The 24,914-nt window shown below is 40.6% G+C and overlaps 1 protein-coding gene across 6 annotated transcripts in view; it reads right to left on the bottom strand.

Moving 5' to 3' along the window:
- The window catches only part of PICALM (phosphatidylinositol binding clathrin assembly protein), a 72,352-nt gene extending 53,130 nt beyond the window's left edge, over positions 1 to 19,222 (bottom strand). For all 6 annotated transcript variants that reach the window (XM_065658353.1, XM_065658321.1, XM_065658312.1 and 3 more), the window contains exon 1: positions 18,928 to 19,222. In XM_065658353.1, coding sequence (XP_065514425.1) covers positions 18,928 to 19,057 — 130 coding nt within the window. In that variant the 5' untranslated portion in view covers positions 19,058 to 19,222. The remainder of the gene's footprint in view (positions 1 to 18,927) is intronic.
- Between the last annotated feature and the right edge of the window lie 5,692 nt (positions 19,223 to 24,914).

Raw genomic sequence — 24,914 nt, forward strand, 5'->3', positions numbered from 1 at the left:
TAGATTTACAACAACTCTTTGACTAACCTTTACTTCTTGTGCTTGAGAACTAGAAAAAACGATTAAGATACTTTCTGTGAAAAAACAGAGTAAAAACTGGTACAGCTGGATAACTGCTTCAAAGACTTATATGAGTAACATCAAGATTGTCTACCAAAACTCATCAGCAAACAAAGCATCAATAAATGGAACAGTAATAGAAGTAAAAAAACAGAAGAAGCGCAACTCAAAACCCAATAGGTAAGTCACGCTGGCAAACAATTTTTTTTTTTTTAAATTTTTTCATCTTAATTCTCACGTACATATGGGTGCCAAATCACCATTTGGATAATCATTATGAATGATGTATCAAAATCCATTCAAGACATATCAGAACATTGCTTCCCAAATAATACCTTACATTTAAACTGCTGAGTACCCTCATCATGCTTTAAAGGCTAATATTAAAATACTACTGTAAATTTTGTCTCAACAACTCCAGCCACATATTGTAAATACAATACTCTAATTTCAACTGCTTTTGTCTCATTAATGCAGAAACAGTTACAGGCGCAATTACGCAAGCGTAAGTGTACCATGATGGCACATAAACAAGTCAGAGCAGTTTAGAAATTGAATATATCAACACCATGATCCTTCCTCTTATCTGCTCATCTAATCAGATACATTTCTCCTTGGAAAAATGACCATTTTAATGCGTTCCATTCATCCTGCAAGCATCATCACGTTATGCTTTCAGACAACAGAAGTTGCTGGTATTCTGTTAAACTCAATCTAAGAAAGCAATCTGAATTTCCAGTTCACCATAGCAGAATAAAGTTATACAGACTTAGGATCACCGAGTTATAAAATAATTCATGTTGGGCAGCACCTCCAGAGGTCATCTACTCCAATCTGATATCTGAAATGGGTCTATTTAGACCAACTTGGTTTGCTAAGCTCCACTCAGCTACTGCAGAGCCTTGACTAAACTTACGGGTTGTTGGAGCCTGAATCCCTCTGAGGAACAAGTTCTCAAAGTCATTCTGGCTGTGGAACCAGTATCAGTGACCACCAGTTTTGGTCAGTTTTATGACTCTCCCTCTCTATTAAGCTCACAACCGAACAAGACTTGGAGCTAATGGCTCTGGCTTATGTGGCTAGTGCTACAAGCCAACTCATTCCTTCATTCCCCCAACGTTGCTACTCTTCAATACAAACCACAGCTTAATTCACCTAGATTTTGATGCAAGTTTAACACATCACTTAAGTTCGTTTTTTTAGACCAACACAAATTCATATGAACAGGTCAGGACAGTTACACAAACAGTCCAGGAGAAGCATCAATGGGGAAGAAAGAGTGAGTCTTATATTACACTTTCCTTCTGACTCTCTCAACTAACTACCCTTTATATTATTTCAAACCCTAACTTTGGTCTTGGGTGGGATGACAGGGACAACACATGGTGGGGACACAGCCCCAAATCATCTTTCCACTGTCATACAAGATAAGAAATGGTTCACAGAAGACCAAAACTGGCAAAAGCCACTACAGAACAGGAGATCATAACACGCAAAAGTTAGAATAATAAGAGGAAAAAGGGAAGTGGACAAGTCCTCCCACTTTCAGCAACAATAAGCTGTTACATTACTCAACTATCGTACAATAGTCACCTGCTGTTCTCCACAGATGTCTGCCTTGGCCTTCAGTGGTTACTCCACATCTCCACAACTCCAAGTTTCCTTGGACCTACCCTATACCCTAAAAGCCCGATGTACTGGTGCAGATTAAAAAAAGAACTTCCTCTTGTCAGTGGAGACAAAATAACCCACCCTCTGCATAAAAGGCATCAACACAACGGAAAAACACTAATCTCTGTTATCTTCCTTAATAAATATTTTTCTTTCAGTGTTTCCTAACTTTCCAGTCTTAATTCAGCTGATCTCTAGATTCTCTAAAGTTTCAGTAATTTTTTTTTTAAATATAGTGCCCCAAGCTTGGTACTGAAGCTCCTCAGCACCAAATATAATGGAAAATAACTGTCTCATAATATGTTTTTCTACAGACACACAGAAGGACACCCATCTTTCCTGCAGCCTTGCATTGGTGGATTACAATGAAAATGAAATGAGCCAAAGCCTCCTGTAGTGCTCCAGCACTTTCGGATAATCCTTTTCTACTCAACTTTGACACCTTCCTTACCCATTCAGAACTCTACATTTGCAATCATTCATGAAGTACTACTCCAATTTATCAGCATAACTTTGTCTTCTAATCTTGGTCTGAAGAGCAGCTGCAAACATTTCCTGCACTGTGCTGTTCTGTTAACACATGGTGTATTCCAACACACTGGTTATTAATAAAAATCATCATTAGAACCAGAGATGGACATCTTCTCCACTTTAAATATCCTCCAGTTCCATGTGATGTAAGCAGCCCATATTGAAGCAATTCTCCCATGCACTACTTAGAATCATGCAGAAAAAACACACCAAAAAAACATGCTTGTTACCTGCACCCATCAAGATCAATTGCTGTAACAGGAGAGAACTATCTTTGTTAAAATCTTAAAATATTAATCGCTACAAAAATATCTAAAAGATACTAGCTATCTTTCTAAAGATTAATTTTCCAGGTCCTTTCCCTTCAATTCCTTTTTGTCTGTTGTTCTTCAATATTCAGATTTTCTTAGAGACAACAGTCAGAACGTTAAGAGATTATTTCAACTAGCATCAGAAATTTCATTTCAGAAGATGTTTAGCAGGTCCTGCCAATGTGAGTTCAACTAATGTAAGTAAATAATCCCTAGTGTAGTTTCCTAAAAAGCACATTCCTTTCCTTTCATAAAGAATAACTGTACTAAATATCTGGCCACAATTATCTTTCTTATGAAGCTTAAAGAAAAAAAGGCTTGTTAATGTTTGAGACATCTCAGTATCATTTTCTCCCCTTTTAGACAAGCATGCTTTTAAGTTAATTATTATGAAAGTAAAGGTTATGGATTTCTGGAGTGAATGTAGCATACTGGCAAAAAATTCTTTAGATGAATAACCATCAGTGATTCCACATCTTTCCACAAAAGAAAGGTTTTGACACAATGAACTACACCTCCACTAGGGATTTTTGCTGGTACTGCATGTGGGTTTATTTTTTGCTTTTGTTTATTGTTTGTTTGTGGGGGTTTTTTTATGGGTTTTGTTTTGCTTTCACCTCAATCACAGCTTTCTTAGTAGGCCAGTGAGTTATAAGCTCTTTTCTGTATAAAAATACCCATTTTTATCACAAATCCAACACGTGGAGACAGTTTGTGAGCACACATATACACTGATGTTGTTTATTTATGGTGAAGTCACGTGCAACAAACACAAGCTAAATAGTGCAAAGAAAAGGAGTCCAGAGCTCTACTGGGCACAAAATGTGAACGATTCCCAGCCAACGTTCATACCAGTGGAGGTTTCTGTCAGCTCAGCCTACACCAAATAATCCGTGGCTCCCTAGAACTGTCTTTGTTGAGGACACAAAAGCCCGACTTCGAATCCTCTCATCTTCTACATACCGCAGTAGCAGTTTGAAAGACATCTCAAAAATTACAGTCTCCCACATGCAACACCTTAACATGTATTCCAAGTGTAACAGATTTAAACTAGGGGGGGGACCCATCAGCATGAATGATTCAAGTCACAAAGATAAAAAATTTTCTGCCAAACTTTCCTTCCTGCACACTGTAATTTTCAAAAAGTCTGTGACCTTCTAACTGCCTGTATTTCATATAAAGAAGAGATGGATGTATAAGATTAGTTGCACAGGTAAAATTTTCTCTCCCTCTAATATATGTAACACTTAAGAGAGCTTTCCAGATATCCAAGTGTTTTTCTCCTGCTGCTAAAGTGTTATCCTGGCAAAGTTCCAAGTTTTACGGATATTGCATTACTCTTAAGGAAAGACCTTACGTTCTTCATCTAAACAAGACGACAAATCAACTACTGCTTCAGCACCCTAAGACTGAGAAGTACGCAAGACATGCTAAAACTACTGAACACTTTTGCTCTACATTCAGTTCCTACAGTACCTTTTAAAAGCATTTTATCATGAAATCTAGTCCGAAGTATTAGCTCTCACACACGCACTAGCATATTGTTCCCACCAGAAAGCATCTGTAAACTTAAAGCCTTGATCCTATCTTTACAAACATGCTTAACAATGAGCCTATGAATCATATGCTAAAGGTGATTCTTGATTACAAGATGAAAAATGCCTGTATTGGCCAACTAACACAACAATTCTTGCATAAGCGGTACACTCAATTTGAGTATTTAACTCATTGGCCTACGAAAACCAGGGAGAAGAAGCTTCTTTTGCACTGATCATGTGCTAGTTTCAGTGCATTCAAGAACAAAACTATGAATAGTTATTTATTCAACATTAAGTCAGTATTTTCAGAGCACATAACTGCAAACACTTGACGATGCGGCCACTTCTTTAGTTTCTGATGAACTAGAAAGTACATGCCTTATTCATGCCTTAGGGGTTCTGTATGAGCAGCGCTGGTCGAGAATCCATTAAGACAGGTGGCTGGCCAGGCTTTGATTTTGAATGGCAGCCATCTGATTCAATATTGAAATAAATATTTAAGTTTCATATATTAGAGTATAATATTAAATCACTATATTAAATATTATAATAAATATTTAACTCTCCAATATAACATTTATAGTGTGGATAGTCACACACAGTGGATGTATGGAAGCACAATGAATTGCATTAGGTGGAACATTTCTATTTTGATGAATACTAATTACTTTGAAAATTATTTAGCTTTAACACTACCTTTATCTCCTACCACAAACATCAAGCTATCTCAAGCAAACAGTCTGCATACATGCGAGTTTATCCTATGATTTTACATTAAGGCACAAAATGGCACCTAACATGGTTTATAGAGACCTGAGAGCGATCAGTGTGTGATGCCAAAGATATTAATCCTTGGGTCTCTCCATCACCGTGTACACACTGAATATGCTATCATGCTGTTCTCTTTCTTTCTGACAAGAATACTGTCCACACCACCTGCCTTTGCATAATGTAAAATTTTGGTTATAGCATGCACTTATAGCCCTTTCCTTCTGCTCCAAAGGGTCTTATTCCGTAAATATTCCATAGCTCCATACCCCCCCCACAATAAAAATAAGTTGTGATAATGGATGTGTGTTAAAAACACTATGTGTGAAACACACGTACGAGCCACTGTTGTACTGCCGGTAGTATGCTACCAATCCAGCGTTTAGGAACACCTCCTAGACTCACGTGAAGTACTAACAAATGCCCTTACCTGCAGCTTGCTAGCAGTAGTACAGTAACATTATTGTAGCTCAGCCTGCTGGAACAGACAATTTGTCAACACCAGACACTACAAAACAAAAAAAAAATCCTCAACAGGCCCAATTCTACAGTTGTTTAGCAGCAAGATGACTTATTTTTTCAAGAAGGTGGACCTTTAACATAATATAACTTCAGTGTCTAACACTCCTCAATGCTGCAAAGAACTCCTGATCTCAACTTGTGAGAGTAGGTCTCCATAACTGCTGATGCCACCATCTGATAAAGCTAAATGGCCAGTCTTCAAAGCTTCCAGTCCCAGAGCTGGTCCATGTGGGTTTCAGATCAAACCTGTTAACAAGTATACCCAGAGGCAGCCAAAGTACCAGTGCCACCTTCCAGCATCTGTGACTTCTGTAATCCTGCATTATAGAAAAACAGAGAAAACAAGCCAGACTTCATGCGCAGAACATTCCATCAGTGAACACCTTTAGCACAGTTTCTAAATCTAAATATATATGTATTCTCTAAACACACAAAGTATTCACACAAGTGCCATTCAGGCGTTTCTTGGGTGTTTAACTCCCACACCACCTCATTCTAAAAGTAATTTTGTAGCAGTGGTGTGCCCTCAATCTACAGCACGGTGAAACTGAAACCACCATGGAGCATTAACGCCATCCTGACCTCCTGTCCCCACATCTCACTGAACAGATCACAGAATCATAGAATGTCCTGAGTCGGAAGGGACCCACAAGGATCATTGAGTCCAACTCTGATTTTCCAGCCAAAAAATTATGCTGATCTTATCTTATTTTAGAAATAATCACGCACATGTAATTCACGTTTTTCCCTTTGAACAGCAGTGCTGCATCTTTAGTTTAATACACAAAACCAAAGATAAGAAATAACCAAAGCCATCTGATCTGCAGCATTTGTACTTCGATACTTGCCTCATTTCACTAGCTCAAAAGTCTCACTCTAGCAAAGTTGTTTGCAGTATCTATTATTCTCTTCCATTTTAAAAATAAGACTTTGGAAATTAGATTTCCTTCTAAATAGACTCTAATTCAGAGAAAGAATAGCACATTTTTCCTGAAAACCTTTGGGAGCTGTCAGGAAACATGTTTGAGTTAAAGGAGTTATGCCTCTGTCTGTGCTTACCTCCAGTGCCGAAACTGCAGATGAAGATCTGTATATCCACCTCCGTACAGCAGAGTTTGCTGGTCAGACCATGACTTTCTCTAACATCAAAGGTTTTCCAGTTTCTGGAAAGCACTCACGCCAAAACACACCTTCTACTATGCAGCCTCCCAGACTGTAATGCCTGTGGCACATTAAGTGTACCGGTGTCCTCAGAAAACCAGAAATTATATAGGACAATAAATTCAATGCAACTGTAAAAATCTTTAAATGCATGCTAGGATATATTTCTTGGCAGATACCATCCCCTGCAGCTTCACCTACAGTAAAGGGCTGTCTGGTTAATTACTGGCAAAAAAATACCCAGACATATCATTTTGTGGAAATAGGCCTCCTTTTGTCATGAGCTTATGCTAGTTTGTTGTACAAAATAAGCTGTTCTGTCAAGAGATTCTAATGGTGCAACAGCTTCTATTACAAGTCCTTGTGCCCCTGCAGCATATTGGCTAAAAACCAACACTCCATATTTAACTGCTTTTTGTATACTTACAGAGTAACAGAATTGGGATTTTAACTCGATAAAGTGAAAATCTGGGAAACTTTTGCACCTAACACCAAACAAGTTTAAGCCATATTCCAAAACAATATGATTATTAAATCATGCTCTTCCAACATCACAAAGATGCAAAAATGACTAATGAATTTGGGTTCATTTAAATACAGGAAGTATCAAAAGCCCAAAATATAAACTACTGAACGTGGTGCATTTTCTGGCATATGAGAAACTGAAGCAAAACCAAACTATTTAGAATTTAATTAGTACTACTTATTGCATGACAGTGCTACATGCTTTTCCTTATAAGAAGCACAATGCCCACCTGTTGGAGCAAAACTCCTCAGATCGTAGCCTTTAGCCGAGATTCTCGCTATGAATAAGCTTTACACACATCATGCTACAATCCAGACATGCGATGTTTCCTATTTTCTATAGAAAATCTATAGATCTTTCTTCTCCGTCCATCTCCCAGTACCCTGTCAGATGATCACTTGCTTTGAGCTGACTAAACAGAGCTTAACCAGTCTTAATGAAAACTAGCTCTGTTTTAAGAGCTTATAAACCATGATATAAGAAGCAGCCTAACAAAAGTGCGAAATGGGGAAAAGTGGGGAAAATAAGGCAAAGTCAAGAAAAATCGCGCTGCTAATAAGCAACGACACAAAACTAAACACACACTTCATGAAGGAGTTTTGCAGAGAATTTTTTTTTTCTCTGTAGTTTCCATAAAAGAAGCTGATCAATCCTAAACCAGTAACTCTCAAGATTTTACCCAAAAAACCCAAAAAAAAGTGCTTTCTCCACTGAGAATGCAGGGGCAACAAAAACACTTGTTCAAAGCTTGCTGCAAAGCTTTTCTTACTGAATCTCAGTCAATGGATCAAAGAGGAAAGTAATTTAAATTATTTGCCTATTATACGATACAATGAGTCTTGTTAAAGAAAAAAAAAACCCTGACAAACGATCCAAATGTGCAAAGCAGCAAGTCCTCAAACTTCAAATATAATTTGATGAAAATCAAACACCAGCCTTCTCCTACAAAGTGACTGGAAGAAATTTACACAAGACAGCATGGGTTTACACAGTGGGGTACTTAGGCTGGTGTCTCAGAGATCAAACAGGGTAAGTCTTGTACTCCTGGATATTATACAAAACAGTTTGAATACCTAGTTTTGCAGAACGTGTCCAAGATTTATCTTTATGCCAAAAAACTGAAAGTAAAATAGTCGGCTTTATAACAAAGCATGAGGACTGAGATGACAGCATAAAGTCCAAAATGAATTCTAGACATGAAATTTCGAAATTGTGTTGCTTTCCTTCTATTCCTTGCTCTTTCCTCTAAATCTCAAAAGTGATTTCTCTATGTGAAAAGCCATCAACATACCAACCATCTCTAGATGACTTCTGTCTACTGCTAAATGAGACTAAACTTCATTTTTCCCAGCAGGAATAGGAGAAAGAAGCATAACAAAAACCATGAAGCTGTTCCTTCCATGCTAACATATTTGATGACATGCAAAATTCTAGTAATTTTGGTTAAAAAAGTGTCACTACTAAATTATCTATTTTTTTAAAAAACAACTAAAATTCAAGATATCTGGCTCTAGAGTACTTCTTGCAGCCATTGTAATGCAAGATCCCCCAATTCCATACCATCTATTTCACATTTCGCACTTAAACTAAGTGAACTCATTAAAGGAGATGTAGCACTGACAGCCACTTTCATACCTTTTCTTTTGACCAATACAGGATCAGATTTTGAGATGAACTGCTAGCATCAGAGCTCAAAGAAAAAAAAAAAGTCACCTCTCTCCCCCATCAAAACACAAGTTATCTTCAAAAAATGTTCCAACTGACACTCATGTACTGTACATGTGCAACTCTCCCGTGAAGGGAGGCAGTCAAGTAAAGGAACAGCCAAAATCCACCATGCTATTAATAGAAATGTTGGAAATGCCTGCCTCATTTAGCTTTTACTTCTTCAGTTTAGACTAACATCTCCCATGAGATATTCAGAGCTCCCTGAGCAAACAAAACTCATCCTGGCTCATCCCAAGTATAACTACGATGCACATTTGAACAGCACCCTGTGACAAGGGCACAAGTGCTAAAGGATCAAAAACATCCTTTACAGCTTATGTCAAAGCTACTCAGAGTAAAAGTTTTAAAATATATTGTGATACAGGTTAGGGTGGAGCAGGAATGGCCTTCACTGAATATGGGGAGTGAAAATGAGGTTGTATTTTCCAGCACTATACATGAAGCTTTACTGATTTTTGGTAGATCATATAATCATTTTGGTTGGAAGAGACCCTCGGGATCACCAAGTCCAACCATAACCAAACTCTAGCACTAAACTATGTTCCTAAGAACCTCATCTAAACATCTTTTAAACCCCTCCAGCCCACTTCCCTGGGCAGCCTGTTCCAACACCTGACAACCCTTTCTGGGAAAATTTTTTTCCTAATATCCAAGATAAAGCAAAACACATTACAAAGTGGAACCGACCCTCTCACAACAATGCTATTTGGAGTTTCATAAATCCAGATCAGCTCTTCCCCTCATCCCCCAATTTTAGAGGTCGTTTGCGAGCATTTTGTTTGTGACCATGTGCTTATCAAGTTTCACAAAATTTTAGAGCAAACATGGAGCTTCAAATCCTTAAGTTTGAAAAGGGACCAGAGGTTATACACAGAAAGAACTCCTCCGTAACCCACAGCTTTCAGAGGGGAATTTCTCTATTTACCATGCACAAGGGCATGTCCCAATCACAAACAGCCTCTAAGATAAACTAAAGCCAAGAGCAGACGTAAATAACGTCTGCCTTTTAGTCCTCAGTAAAAGGAAAGATGACTTCAGCCAGATTCTATCTAATTTTTTTTCTTAAAGGAAAGCTCTAACAATGCAAAATATAGTTACTCCATTCGCTTCAAAGTAAGATTTGTTCACTAGTTAAAACCTCAGAGAGCTAAAGAGAATACGGAGCTATAGTAAAACTAGGTGTTCTAACATCTTGTGTCAGCCCTGCTACATACCAAGAGGCTGAGCACATTTCTGTCTACAAAGGCTTCTCATTAACAGTTTAAAACAGGGACAAAAGTATTTCCTCTAATGCACTTTATTTTACTTACAGATTATTCAATCTGAAGAAATTATCTTCATAAAGTAGCTGTGTGTAAACAAAACAAACCAAAAACCCCAACAAAACAGAAAATCAACCTCTAAAAACGTAACAGCTTCAAATTCGTAACTCCAAACATCAGAGGCTGAAATGTGCTGTTCCCTGGTATTTGAGAAACAACACAAAAGTGTCTCTGGTTTTCCAACCACTTACATGCCAAATTCAGCACTGAAACAAACTTCGCATAGTCCATATTTTTAATGCAAAGCAGTTTGCCAGGAAATTTACCTAATTTATGTTTTAGCTTCAGTTACCTTTGATAGGCTTAATGAAGCTACTGTTGTGGCAAAGTGTTCTAACTGAACCAATCTAGAAGAAAGTTTGAACCAGCTCTCTCTTAACTACCAAGAACTTAAAAATAGAAGTTTGTATCCAGACCATCATTTCCCCCCCAAAGCACAACGTAGTGTGCTAGTCCCTGTGTTTCAAAGAGTTCACAGCTAGGAGTTGTGCATCTTGAGCTTTTCCATCAGACAGCTAATCAAATGCAGCAATTTCTTATGCATTTCATGTCCTTATTATAAATAACTACAGCCCAGGAATGCAGAAATGCTCATGTTTGGTTTTGACTTTTCTTTCATTCCTACTTAAAATCCACTCATATTTTTGATACTCTTAATTTTATTCTGCAGTGCTATACTATGACACTCATGACTGAAATGCAAGTGCTCTGAGGAGAAATAACTCTGAGTTTAAGACAGGTTATTAATATATTACAGAAAAAATATGAAAAGGGCAGTAAATCCAAATTCAGTAATTTGAATAAAAACCAGCTAATTACAGCATGTCTGTATCAATGAAAGCAAAGTGACATAGACTGTCACCATGAGAATTAATTCAAGATTAAAAGCTACCTAAGGATTACAGCGTATTTCTAAATAGTAAACCAAGTCGGTTTGTCAAGAAGAAAAAAGAACACAAGGATACTGTTCAGAAAGGCATTTTTTTCTTGTTTAACTGAAGTTTTGATTTGAACAGTACTAGTTGTAGCCCATGATGAATAAAAAGTAATTGCAAATAACACACCTGAATTCCATCCCTAAAATTTACAGACTGATATAATCACTTATGTAAATACGAAACTTAAGAATATGGACCTATAGTAAGACTGGTTTGTGGTAAATAGAAAAAGGGAGAGACAATTAAATCCAACCAAATTACACCACCATTCTCAGTACGGTGCCTTAACCATCACAACAGTTTAAACAACTGTTAACACTTCACATTAAAAAATAATGTCAGATCAAGAATTGTGGATCAGAAAAATTCATGAAGTTTGAAATAGATTGCAATGATGGCTGCAACCATTATGGCAATACTGCGGGGGGAGGGAGGAGAAGGGGATAAATGAAATTCAAATGTGACCCAATTTCCAATTAAATATCGACCTATTTGTCAGCAAGAGCGGAGATATCAGCCAAATAAACCAAGTGCAACTGCAAACAAATGTAGGTAAAAATGCTGTGACTTCTGAACATATGGGGAGAAGGGGAGAAAAGAGGAACACAGCACTACACAACAAAACTAAACCCACAACAAAAAGCAGCATCTGAAAAGCAAGAGAGGTACAGGAACGTTGCCATATCGCATTACAGCTCATTATCCACCCAGAAGAATCCAAACATTGCCAACAGCAAAGCGAGTTACGAGCAGCCCTTAAGAATGCCAAAGAACATGAAGACACCTACTTCGACCTTTTAATAGCCAAGACACTCAACCTTTTGATTTGGCAGATAAAGGAACAAATCACAGACAGAACTGCTCCAAGCAGATTTACTGCCAGATTAAAGGCATCAAAATAAAAACCTAACAAATACATTTAAAATATGTTTACTTCTGGTTTTAACTTGAGTTGAGTTTAAAACTTGGTGTATTATCCATTCTGGGTTTTCCAATCCAGTTTACTATTGTTACTTTAGAAACTTATGCTGTGCAGCAGAATACCAGTGGGATGGTTTTGCTAGGACTCTGGAGGGGTGTGGGGGGAGAAAAGGTGAGTTTTGTAGAGGAATGATATGAATTTCATTGTCACCTTCTTCAACAGGATTTATAAAAAGTTTTTTCAAGCTATTAATGTGGAAAAAACTTTAACTATTTGACTATGAAACTGTTATTAAGGACCCCTAATTTAAATTGTATTAAATTGACTATTAAAAACTGGCAAACGTTACAAACAATAGACACACTTAATTGATGTCATAGCACAGGGTTGGCAACGGCAATAGCTGAGCTACATGCTACTGCAAGTACCATATTTAGAGTAAATATGTGAAATACCAGAATGTGGTTTCAACCCATGCAAACTTACCACTTCCTACATAAGCAAAAGAATCACTGCTGCTAGAAAGGCAGCGCGGCTGGAGCGTATGGATGTTGTGGCTGAAGGACTGCTTGCTTGGGAGGAAGCAATAAAGAACATTAAGTGAAGATTTCAAAAGTGTCTTTTCAAGAGAACACATGGAAAGAGGAAAAAGGAGGTGTTGATATGGTAAACTGGTCCTCAGTCAATGAACATGGGCCTGAAGGAAATTATACAGGAGAGCTCAGAATGAGTAAAAAATCCACTTTTTCTATTTTTTATTTTAAAGACCATGTATATGTCATGGCATGAATTAAAATAAAACCACAGGATTTCCCCTTTATGCCACCCGCATTCACTCCAGTAAGTTTTCTTATGCTTCATGCTAGGAATTGACACTCCCAAGTTAAATTTTGGTGTAGATCTTGTTATTTTACACCTTCAGTTTTGAGGTAAAACTTATAAAAGCCTAATTTCCTTATGTTTGCTATTGCAAATGATCCAGATAAACCTACTTTCATTAAGCTCCTTTAGTCACAATCAGAAAATCCAGTGTATTTGTTAAGTCTTTATGAAACGCTTGACTTCATTAGGTTATTTTGCCACAGTTAGATACAGCTTAGCTCCCTAATTTCTCAAATCTCAAACAGCTGATTTGTCACATATTACTCATAACTTGGATTTGCTATTAGTAGACTTGAGAGTATGACAAGTTAGCACTGAACTTACTAACATAATTTTGAGGTTTAGAAACTACCAGCTAATTGATAAAGCTCTGATGTATATCTAGGGATGAAATGAAGTGCATCAGCATTTCTGTTTCCTTTGAGTTTAAAAGGATACATCGTTAATAAAAGTTCATACCCTGCTTGCTCACGATCACATTTCACAAAGGAGAAGACTGCTAAGAGAGCAAGAATATCAAACCCCACGATTTTATATCAGTTTCTTTCCTTTCCACTTTTTTGCAGCTTTTTGGCCAGTTATTTCTTGCTTACTTCTAATCTGGTGCAGATGTAATCAGTAATAAAATCTCCCTCCTCTACCTAAGATTTTGCAAGATAACATTCAGCTCCAAATTACAACTACTTCTAGCATTAAGACTTCAACTGGTAGGAAATCTAAATGGTTAAAGTCACACACTGATAAAAAACAAAACAAAAACAACAAAACCCACAAACACAACAGTTCTTTGACACAAGGCAAAGTTTTCATTGCTGCAGCAGGAGAGTTTGCTAAGATAGTTAGAAAAACACATACATGAGATTATTGCTTTAAACTTGTATTATGAATTATTTGGAAATGTTTAATAACTGTCCCACTGCAGGACTTGAAGATTTTATGAACGAATCGTTTACAATACTTACTTGATTTCTTCTAACATGCTTGAGGAACAGCTTCTACATGTTTTACAGAAAATAAGAGTGCATATATACCTGACCAGTAGTAGACCAGTGGGCTCTTTTTAAAGAGGTAACTGATGTTTGACAATTAATGAGTGCAAAGATTTTAAAGATACTGAGAAACTTAAATTTAAGGAGGCTGTTAAAAAAATTAAGCTTTCAAATACAAAATGCACCTCTGCTTCAAAAAAATATGTTGCATTTTCCAGAGAGCAAGACATCAGTAACATCTGCCAAGTGAACTTCCCAGCATTCTACCAGCATCACTCGCTACTGCAGTGTACTGACCACATACTTTAAATAAAGCAACATACCCATTGCAAAATAAGAGAAGCTTTGAATTCCATGTTCAATAAGTCATCTCTTTTGTACTATTACACAAACTAGTGTTACTTTGTGAGCCAAGTCACTAGGAACAACTTAAAACTTTCACATCTACAGATCAAAAACTGATCTTAAGATTAGGAACCAAAGACTGAAGTAGATCATTAGGTCACAGGCTGAACTGTAAAAGAATGCCTCTTCCAAGCATCACTTTTAGAAGATCTAAGAGATGACTGCACCATAAAAAAACCCACCAAACCTTAAAATTCACAATTAGAGCTACACCCCAAAGTTCCATGACACCTGAAAAGCCACAGCTGATGGTAAACAGTGTCAGTGTGAAGATTCACATTAAGCTGATTGCAGGTGTCCTACAGCTTCCTTAGTTCCTCCCTCTTACTTCATTCAAAGTAGAATATTGCTTCAGGCTAAGTAAAATAAAACAACAGCTGCAGAACTAAATGGCTATTCTCTCTGCAGATGAGCAGCTGTGGTAGAAAATTGGCCCTCTGGCAGTCTACAGGAGTATGATAGTTCTTGTACTCTACTAAAAGGCACCAACAAATATTCCAAAGGAATTCTAGTAAAAGGTTAGGAAAAGTTGGCTAAGGAATAAATGATAAAGGAATCATGGAAGAACTCAAGAGAGAAAAATGAATACTTCAAAAGAAAGTTGTAATAATGCAATTATCTGCATTTGAAATAATTACAGTTACATAGAACAGTTCTAAGCAAAAATAACAATGGATTGCGTCCAGAATTTTAACTCAACTATAAAACTGGAAGTAAAGCCATAACAAACTCCAGGTAATCCTGCCAAAACCAGGAAGAAAATACTAATTTGGTGAAGTACTACAATACGATAAGAGGAATGTGGATAATCTGTTTCTACCAGAGAACACAGTAGTATCCACAGACACCAGGAGTTAACTCACCACATCACTGAAATAAGCCAGTTACACTTCAGTATGCGAAGGCAGACAAGCACTTAAAACACTGGTTCTCCCAGCTTTACTACAAATCTCTTGTGAGATACAGGGAAAAGCAATGATCCTTGTCCCTTAGTTCTACAAGGTACCCTCTGCGAACCATCTTGTTTGGAAACAAACGGACGGTGTCCCCAGCACAGACACAAAGCAAATCTTTAGCTGGACTTTTATTTGTACTAGTAGTAGCCTCTAGACAAAACCAAATGAGCTGACACTAGGGACTTGGGAAATAAGTTCCCAGACAAGCTCAATTAAGTTTACTTTCACTTCAATAGCTTGTCTCACAAGCATCTACACAACACAGAGCAGGGTGCTGGTTTAGTGTCTTTTTTAAAAATACAGATTTTTCTTCACAATAAGAAGTCAAGGAAGTTACACTTCGGCATAAGTATAGAGAGGTTTCCTGTTGAGAGTGGATAATTACAGCATTGCAACTTCCTTCCAAGCCATCCATCCACATTCTCCTCTAAAGAGAGCTACCCCATTAGCTAACAGAGAGGGTTACTATGCCATACCCATTCAAGAACCCAACCCTAGATGTGTTTCACATCAAAGCTGGTTTAGCTACAACTCCACAACACGCACACATACACAAAGCTTTACGCGATCGAGATATCACTCCTACCACAGTTTCGCTGAACTGACCTAGTGAAACTTTCTACTTGGCATTAACTACGTATCTTTTGGTTTTCCTAATATGAATTATCCACCACAACTCCCTTCCATCAGAATAATGTAAAAAAGAGTGACACCTGGCAACAAGATTTCCAGCACCATTTACATTTAAACAACCTAAAGCACTTTTCTTAGCATCAGTACACAGCACTGAACACAGCAACCAAAAGCTGAGGGAAAAAGAAAGTGCTGCATAACTCACAGCGTACTAGTTAAAGCCACAAACCAGTTTTGAGCTACCACTACTCAGAGGTGTGAAAACTAGGACAAAGTCCCAGTGAAAGTAGGTTTTCTGTAAGGGAAATTTCATGAACTATGCTTGGAGGGTTTCAAGACTATTAAACCTGTCTGATTACTGTAGAACAAGTAATCCATCATTACAAATGCAGCACCTAGATTACAAAATGGAGAATACTTATCCCAGCTATAAAACTGGACCTCCAAAACAGGAGAAAAAGCATATTCTGAGTGCAACTATATGACCATAAGATGACTGTTGCTACCTACCGTCGGCCAAGTCCACTTGTAAATTAGAATTCTAATTCTTTCTCCCTCAAACCAAGCAAGTAACTAAGCTTTGCAATGGGAGCAAAAGAAAGTTATTTGGAGTAGATTATATTTTTATCATTATGGGCTAAGAATGTCTTTCTACATTCTTGGATTATTAAGATAGCAGTCACTGAGGGAAATACAGAAGCGATATGCAAACTCAGGATGGGGAACACTTCAGTTTTGGAACTCCATAGACAGTCAAGAGCATGAAAAATAAGGATAGGAATAAAGTGCACAGGTACCTATGTTGGACTTCCCTCCATTTGTATGAGTTCATGTGAGGCTGAGCTACTTAAATGTGTTCATGACAGCTCAAGCTTAATAAAGACAGAATGTCAGAAAAAGGACAGCCAGAGATTGAGAGCTGTACAAGCAATAAAAATATCCCATTAACAGGAATATAAGTCACAGTAACAGAAAATGCTACAAAACTAAGACTTCATTCCAGGACAGTATTAGAAAACTCAGCTTATCAACTCATCCAGGATACAACCTTTATTAAAGTCAGTTTTAACTGTCATTGTCACAATAAACACTAATTAGAAAAATATTTAGGAAGCATGCTACCTATGAAGACTGGTATATTAATTGTCATTCACAGTGAGATGCCAGTTGATAGGAGTTACCCAGTAGTTAAAATGTTTGTTGTAAAAGGAAGATATGTGCAAATAATTCAGAAGTGGGGCTTGAGTCACAGCTTGGGCAAAAAGCACTCATTTTTAAACATACAACCATAAATAGTATGAACAAAGAAAATTTTCAAAATGCAAAACCGTGTGTCATTTCCTGATGCCAGGAACAGAGACTCCCAAAAAACTTATTAAAGGCAGCATACATCCAGCAAATACGAGGTAGCTTTCTAATAAAGTTCAAGCACACTTCTACAGCAACATCTCAGTTCGGATGTCCCCTAGCAATGGCATTCAGAATACCACCCTTGTACACACACCCTCGCATAGATGTCAGTCTGAAGAGCAGTTGTCTGGTCAGTTTGATGTTTTTCATATTGCTTATATCAGGAAATAATTCAGCTGCTAAATGACGTATTACTGAAACTGTACTTTTAGTACTATTCCAGGCTAAACCTGACAAAGTTTCTCCTTCTGTTGTGTGAAATACAGCGACACCACAACTTCACATCTAAGCTATATGACAAGGTGCTTTCTCTATGTGAGACTAAGTTACTTAAAGCCCAAAGACTTCCTCAGCCTCCTGACACGCTGGGCTGCCCAAAAATAACAAAATCACTCAGTTGCTACTTAGTGTTCAGAGGCAAGAGATGAAATGGAAGACGGAATACCAGAAAGAAACTGAGGCAGCTGTTGTGGGGCTACTCTAAAATAAATGGATCACATCCTTCTTAGGTACTCACAGAACAAGAATTCCTTAAACCTTTAAGTCAGACATGTTTTGGTGGAAAAAAAGAAATAGCTACAGTACAATTAATCCTAGTACTATCATCTGGTCTTCTCATTTAGATACAGAGCGACTCAGAAGGCACAAATTCAAGACACATGAAGGCCCAACCTTCTCCTCACAGATGTGGGTGGGAGAAAAGGAGAAAGCACACATACAGAAGGCATGGCCGCAGATCCCTCTCCAGTGTCTTCTGTTACGTATTGAGGGAAGCGAAGGGGAAGCAGAGAGGAGAGACAGGTCCTCAAAAGGCCCAGAATAAACAGATGCAATATAATCAGGTATTCAAGCCAAGAACATCCTCAGTCCGGTGACCTCACAGCTTAGTGGAAGACACACTAATATGAACTTTGGTGCTCATCATTCTCTTCGTAATCACCTGGATGGGACAGAGTTGATAGAAAACCTTTTAAGCCTTCCCACCTTGGATCTAAGCTGAAAAACTGCCAGTTGCTGTATGGTATGTTAAGCTCAAGTACCGAAGGTCTAAAAAAGTCCTCTTAGGCCCATCTTCCCAAGTGAAGGAGACAGACTAGAAAGGATAAGACCAAGAACAACACCCTCACTAAGAGAGATTAGCGCCTCAAGCACTTGTTTCATATTCTTCTACATGGAAGAGTAACAAGAATGACAGAAAAGCTTCTTTTTTTTTTTCTCCAGTAGACTATGTGGGAAAGAATTAACCCATCAGCTATTTCTTCTTGAAATTCCTGCACCTCCTCTACAGAATGGGGGAGCACGGCCCTAGCAAAACACAAATGTGATCAATTAGTAAGGAAATTACAGCCCATTCCTCTGCTTGGCCTCTGTGGTTCCCGGTCTCCAAGGAAAGGGGCTTCGGCAGCTCCCACTCCCCAGGGCCCTGTGCATCAGGAAGGGCTAACGAGGCCCCTTCCGAAGAGCAGATCCACCCAACAGCCTCTCCCAAGCTCCCATCGCCACGTCCCCGATCCTACCAGCCCCCAGCGCTCCCCCGCCTGACCCGGCTCCGCGTCCCCGGCTGGCAAAGGCGGCAGCCCCGCAGCGGGAACTCCGCTCCACGGGACGGCGGCAGAGCCCGGGGGGAGGCGCGGGGAGAGCCCTCGGTACTCACAGTCCAGGTGCTTCTTCTTGGGCCCCATGACCTCGTGGGTCGTGGCCTTGCAGACGGTTTTGGAGACCGCCGAGCCGGTCACGCTGTGCTGCGCCGCCGTGATGCGGTCGGTGAGGCTTTGGCCGGACATGGCGGGGTTGCTGGCGGCGCTGGGACCGAGAGCGGCTCCGCTCCCTCCTCAGGGGCCGGGACGACTAAACCGGGGGATGGTGCCGCACAGACTCCTCACCCCGCCGTGCCGCAGGCGGCCCCCGCTCCGCCCTCAGGGACGGACCTGTCACCCGAGCAGGGACCCCTCCTCCTCCTTCTCCTCCTCCTCCTCCCACCCCCCTCCCCCAGCCGCCGTCCCCTCCCCCTGCGCGCCTTCCGCTGGGCCGGGGACAGGGGGGGACACACACTGGGCGCCGCAGGAAAATGGCGGCGGCGGAGCTCCTCCTCGGACCTTGCCGGGCCGCCGCGTCACGTGACGCCCGCGGCGCCCCGCCCACGTGACACGCGCCGCCCCCCTCCTCGCCGGCGCGGCCTCGAGCGAAGCTCCTCAGGGCAACGACAGGGGGCGGTGGGTGGGGGTCACGTGGGGCGGGTGTGGCCGTTGCGCGGCGGCCGTTGGGGCCGGGGGTGGCGGCAGGTCCGTCCCCTCAGCGCCTCAGGGCGGGGGGGACGGGGACGGGGACAGACCCCCCAAAGCTGGGCCGTGCCGGGGGGGTGCGTCCCCTCCCCTCGGGCAGGAGCCTTGGTGGGCCCCGGTTTGGTTCGGCGGGGCGGGGTTAAAGCTCTGTGTGAAAATCTCGGCGGGGGTGTCTCCGCCCTTTTAGGGTATTTCTGAGCTTGGAAGGGTTTTTTTGTCTGTGGAAATTCCTTCAAGTGCCGCCTCAGTGAAAGTGTAAAGGGAAAAATCTGTTCACGGGCGATGAGGAGTTTGGAGCTGTGTGGCTGCCGCGATCGTGCTTCTCCTCGGAGCTATTTTTGTTTGAAATCTTGCCAAAAAATTTCTCAAACGTACATCGCGGCAAGCGTAAAATATCGGTGGTTTTCAGGTCTTTCATGCTCAGCCTCCTCCTGTTTTGCCACTCAGCTAACGCTGCTTCTCAGGGTTATTGGACTTAGTGGCTCTGCCCTTGGCTTGTTGGGATTTTGTACAAAGTTACTTCATATTTCTGTTCATATTTCAGTTCCCCGACTGTCCCTTCTGCAGTGCCGGTACCTGTATGACCCAGACGCAGTGGAACAGTGAGAAACAGCTATTGGAGTGGTCACCTCTCACTGTGCATTGCCAAAGTGCAGCCGCAGCCTCCCAGCTCTGCAACTTTCATTACTTGTTCCAACGGGGCTCTTCTCCTCCTTCCCAAACACACAGCAGCGAATAATACAGTGAAACCACAGGATTCCGGCAGACAAATGTTCTTCCTCTCCCAGAAGTGCCTCCTGATGAGTTGTCTTGGAACTGTCCCTCATCCATGAAGCCACTGAAATATTTATTAGGCAACTTAAACAGAAGCAGTATACAAATGATACTCGGCTCTGTCTGCTTGACAGGATGTATAAGTAGGATTATCTGTTTATAATGCGTAAGGAAAATCAGTGTCAGAGGAAGGACATCTGGTGAAAGCTGAACCCAAATAATGCAATTGCTGCATGTGTGGAAGGAGTGCTCGCACATGTAGAACTTGGTTCCTTCACAATGCCAGGCTCTTTGAAGATGCTGTAGTGTTTGTATTTCTTGGCTCTTTCAGAACTGCTTCTGGAGTCCCAGGTATCCGTGCTGGAGAAATAAATCACTGATGTGTACAGCGACGGATTCTGAGATAAGGCAGCTTTAGCATAAAGCTTTGCACATGAAAACACTGAGACTGCTATAGGCTATTGATACAGCAATGCAAATCACTGCGCGTACATCATCTTTTTGTATTGTTTCCAAATTACACTGTAAATCAGAGATATAAAAAATTTTGACACTGCTGGTTCTTTTTTGTGCTAACTTCAGCTAGGACCAGGATTTCAACACCTCATTTCACGTTGCTATTTGGAGAACTTCCATGGAACTGGCCTAAGTAATTTAGGCTCCATTAGTTCCTCTCTGATTATGCCCGTTGATTTCTCCAGGAACGGTGACGCTATCCAAACAGAGGAAGCTTGTGACTCTAGGAGTTACTGAGACCACATTTGGACAAAATATCTCATTCCTTAGGGGACAAAAAGTGACCTCGGTCTTAGAGGTCAAAACTCAAAAATAAATTTAGCCTTTTTACAGCTCTTCATACGCACAGAAACCTCACAGTTTTACCCTACTCGGTTAAAAATTCTGCTTGTTATTTTTGTTCAGAAGCAGAAATGGGAAAGAGAAGTGATGTGAAAATGTATTTTTGTAATTGTTTGTTGCTTTTTAATTGCTTGGGAGCCACTTGATACCATTACAGTGAGGAGCTTGAAGCACTGTGACAGATAATATCTGAGCACCTCCCAAAGATTTGGAAATTGAAATCAAAATGTTATCTCTTTTCCTTTCTGACCTGAAGAAAACAAGTTTGATTAGTTTATACCTCATTTGTTTTTTGTTTGTGTGCCTGGGTGTGCTTGAGAATGAAAGGAGAAAGGAGTATGTATCTGAAGAGAAACTAATGCGAAGATAGGAGTCCTATATTTAGTGAAGTGGCAAACCTAAACAACATTCTTTTCTCTTGTGAAAAGTCCTTCCAGAGTCAGGATGCAGCTCCTGTGAAAACGCTCTGTCTTGCATTCACAAGCTCCCCAAAGTGTCGGTCTTTCCTTGACATCCAGCTGTCCTGGAAGGACAGATGAGCTGACAGCACTGTTTCTCCTCCTGTGTATTGTATGGTGCTGAAAACCTTGCCTCAGGATGACCTCTGTAATTTAGTATGTATATCGCTTTCTTGCAACAGTGTCATTTCCCAGCGAGTGCTTTGGTGTTTGGGGTGCTGCTGGCATCCCTGCCTTCTTCCACTCTTCACGCTATCGCAAACGGTTAAGGATGCTCTGAGTTGGGGAGCACTATGGCTCGGATGTAGCTTCAAATTTAAAACAGGTGTTTGGGCTGGATTTCAGGTCTATTAGAAATCAGCCCTTCTGGAGCACAAAACTGTTGAGGCACAAAGCTGAGCACAGGCTAATAAACTGTAGCAGGCTCATTACCAAGGATTTGAGGGCATATCTGGAAACTGCAACAAAAAACCCAGCAACCATGAGCTGGGAAGTGAAGGGAGCTGATGAAGAAAAGTTGCAGAGAAGCAAAAAAATTGAATTAGGGCTGAGTCAGTGGAACAGAGATGGAATTGCTGAAGGGAATGGTAAGAGGGACAGCAATGGGCAAGGAGGCAAAGGGAAGGAAAGCCAGAGGTGGTGAAACACTCTTTCAGTGTTGTATAAATGATTTAGAAACATGCTACAAACCAGATGTTTTCCATGACCCATTTCAAGGATTCAAGTTTCATTTGCTGTTAAGGCTTGTAGCATTTTCCCCAACCTTAACTTTAATTCCCCTTTTCTTAAAGGTGAATTTGATGTCAGCCCCAGGAATTTAGCATCTGTTTGAGTTAGAGACATAAGATGTAGAAAATTACACACTGCAGGAAACAGAAAACACCAGTCTTTTGGCTTCCCAATGCTATGACATGTGCCCATGTCCATGAAATCTTAGGACTAGATGGTTCATTTCTCCTGCACCTCTGGCAATGTAGAACTCCGACTGCACAGCTGCAATCAGGCCACTCACTGACTGTATACAGCAATCTAAGGTTGTTGATGCACTTCTGAGTAGCCTAATTTTGCACAGCCTGGTAGAACTCTGCCCATTTGACTACAGTATAATAATTTCAAAACCACTTTCAAAGAGTTTGGCAAAGATTTATTCAATGTTGCTGTTCTATGAAAGGCATTTAGAGTCACACTCCAGCTTTACAATAATAAGAATTCAATGTAATTTATGTCACCAGAACAACTCCATGAAATAATTTTATGGACAATAATTCATTTGTTCTTGTAGCACCTCTAAGAAGATAAACAGAAAGAAACTGGGACATAAAGTGACACTTGTTGGTGGCACAGTGAAATGAAGTAGCCCAGGCACATGGTTCTCGTTGCCCACTTGTGCTGCCAACATGGCCAGGCAGCCAGCAGAGGTGCAAAGGGCCGGATTACGTGTGGGGGAAGGAGGAGACACGACCATCTGGAATACGACGAAATAGCCACAGCACACAATGGAGCTGTGCTGTTTTGTTAATTGATGTCCCATTCTACTACCCCAGATGTGCTTGTTCACACCTCCAACATTCCCCTTGCCCACACGTAGCATGGTGGTCCACCAGCTTTTATTTTTGCTTGTCTTGTATCCAGTTCATATGAAATTGTGTTTCTGATCTCTCAGACTTTAAGTGCTCGGCTCCTTCATTTCCTAATGATCATTATTCCCTGCTCAGTTCATTCCTGCTTCAAATACATCACCCTTTTCTATCTAAATACCCACCTTGAGCCTACCCAGAAGGTTCCTGCTGAAATCACCTATCACTCTGCAGCCCTCTTACAGCACTTACAGCATCTGCTTTTCTTCTAGCTTAGGGATGTCAGACTCATTTTCACCAGGAGCCACATCAGCCTCGCCATTGCCTTCAAAGGGCCGAATGTAATTTTAGGCCTGTATAAATGTAACTACCCATATACAGTCCTAAAATTACATTCGGCCCTTCGAAGGCAACCGTGAGGCTGATGTGGCCCCCGGTGAAAATGAGTTGGACACTGCTGTTCTAGCTCCTCACTGTCCTCACACCCAGTCCAAACCTTGCAGACAAAGCCAAATTCCTCAAGTCCATTTTGAATCAGATATCTCTTCTTTAATTCTCTTCCCACTTTCTGGAAATGGTGCCAGCTTTGATGTTTCTTTTGTTCCTCTCACATTTCCTCTTTTCTGCTTCTCTGTGTAAGATCAATACGCACCATCCTTCCTCATACGTAGTATTGTGAGCGCTGCAGCTTGTGTCACCTTCTCATGCAGCTCCAGTTGACTAGTAGTCGATGTCCCTTGCTGTTCTGTTCCCTAAAAGGAAGTTGATTTTGTCAAGGAAGAAAGTAGCTGTCTGAGAGCTAACATAATTGTGACATGAGGAAAGCAGGTAGAAAGGGAGACAACTGAGTCAGTACTGTTTCACAGGAGGGGAGCAATCAGAACTAATTTTACTGCGGTAACTTAGGAGCAGGATATCTGGTTAGGAGCTCCCATGCCATATGAGAAGATCTAAGTGGAGGTGGAAAACAAACATGATGTTTCTGAGTTCTGTTGTGGATTATAACACCTTCCTCTCCTTGCCCTGACATGAAACTCACACATTGCAAAATTGATCGTGTCATTAATACTATAAGCAAATGCCTCCAGAACCAGGATTGCTACCTGGCAGACAAATGCATGTAACAAATGCCTTTTCAAGTGTGAGATAGAAAGGAAACAAGCTCCCCTACATTTTGTTCACACTTTCCAGTGGATGTGTCAAACACTGACACCTCTGAAGAGCGAGGGGTTTGCTGTCCCCTGTGCCTGCCGTGCATTGCCCAGCACTTCTAACGTGCTCCTGCTGCTCTTTCCCAAGGACTGTTGTTTTTTTTTTTTTTTTTCACACATCCTTTCTCAGCAATGGGCACTCACAGCAACTCTGTCAGATGCTCCAAGGAGAAAAAACTTGCAATGCAGCCTTACCAGCGTGAGAAGTGCACCAATATACTTCCCCAACAGTTCTGGAGACCATCTTTCAGACAGAAAAAAACAAGTGGCCCCGTCCCAGCTAGTGACATCCCTTCCCCCTAGTTTCATCTGGAAATCCAAGGGCCTCGCTGCCAAATACATCTCCCCATCATTCCAAGCTGGCAGTGTTTGTGAGACTTGGCAGGAGACAGCATTTGATAAGAATCCTTCTCTGGGCACTTCTGAGAGGGCACTGTCATTCATTTCCACTCCCCTGCCAGTTCACAAGCACTGAGCCAGC

Source organism: Caloenas nicobarica, chromosome 1 (genome assembly GCF_036013445.1).
Source record: "Caloenas nicobarica isolate bCalNic1 chromosome 1, bCalNic1.hap1, whole genome shotgun sequence".
NCBI lineage: Eukaryota > Metazoa > Chordata > Aves > Columbiformes > Columbidae > Caloenas > Caloenas nicobarica.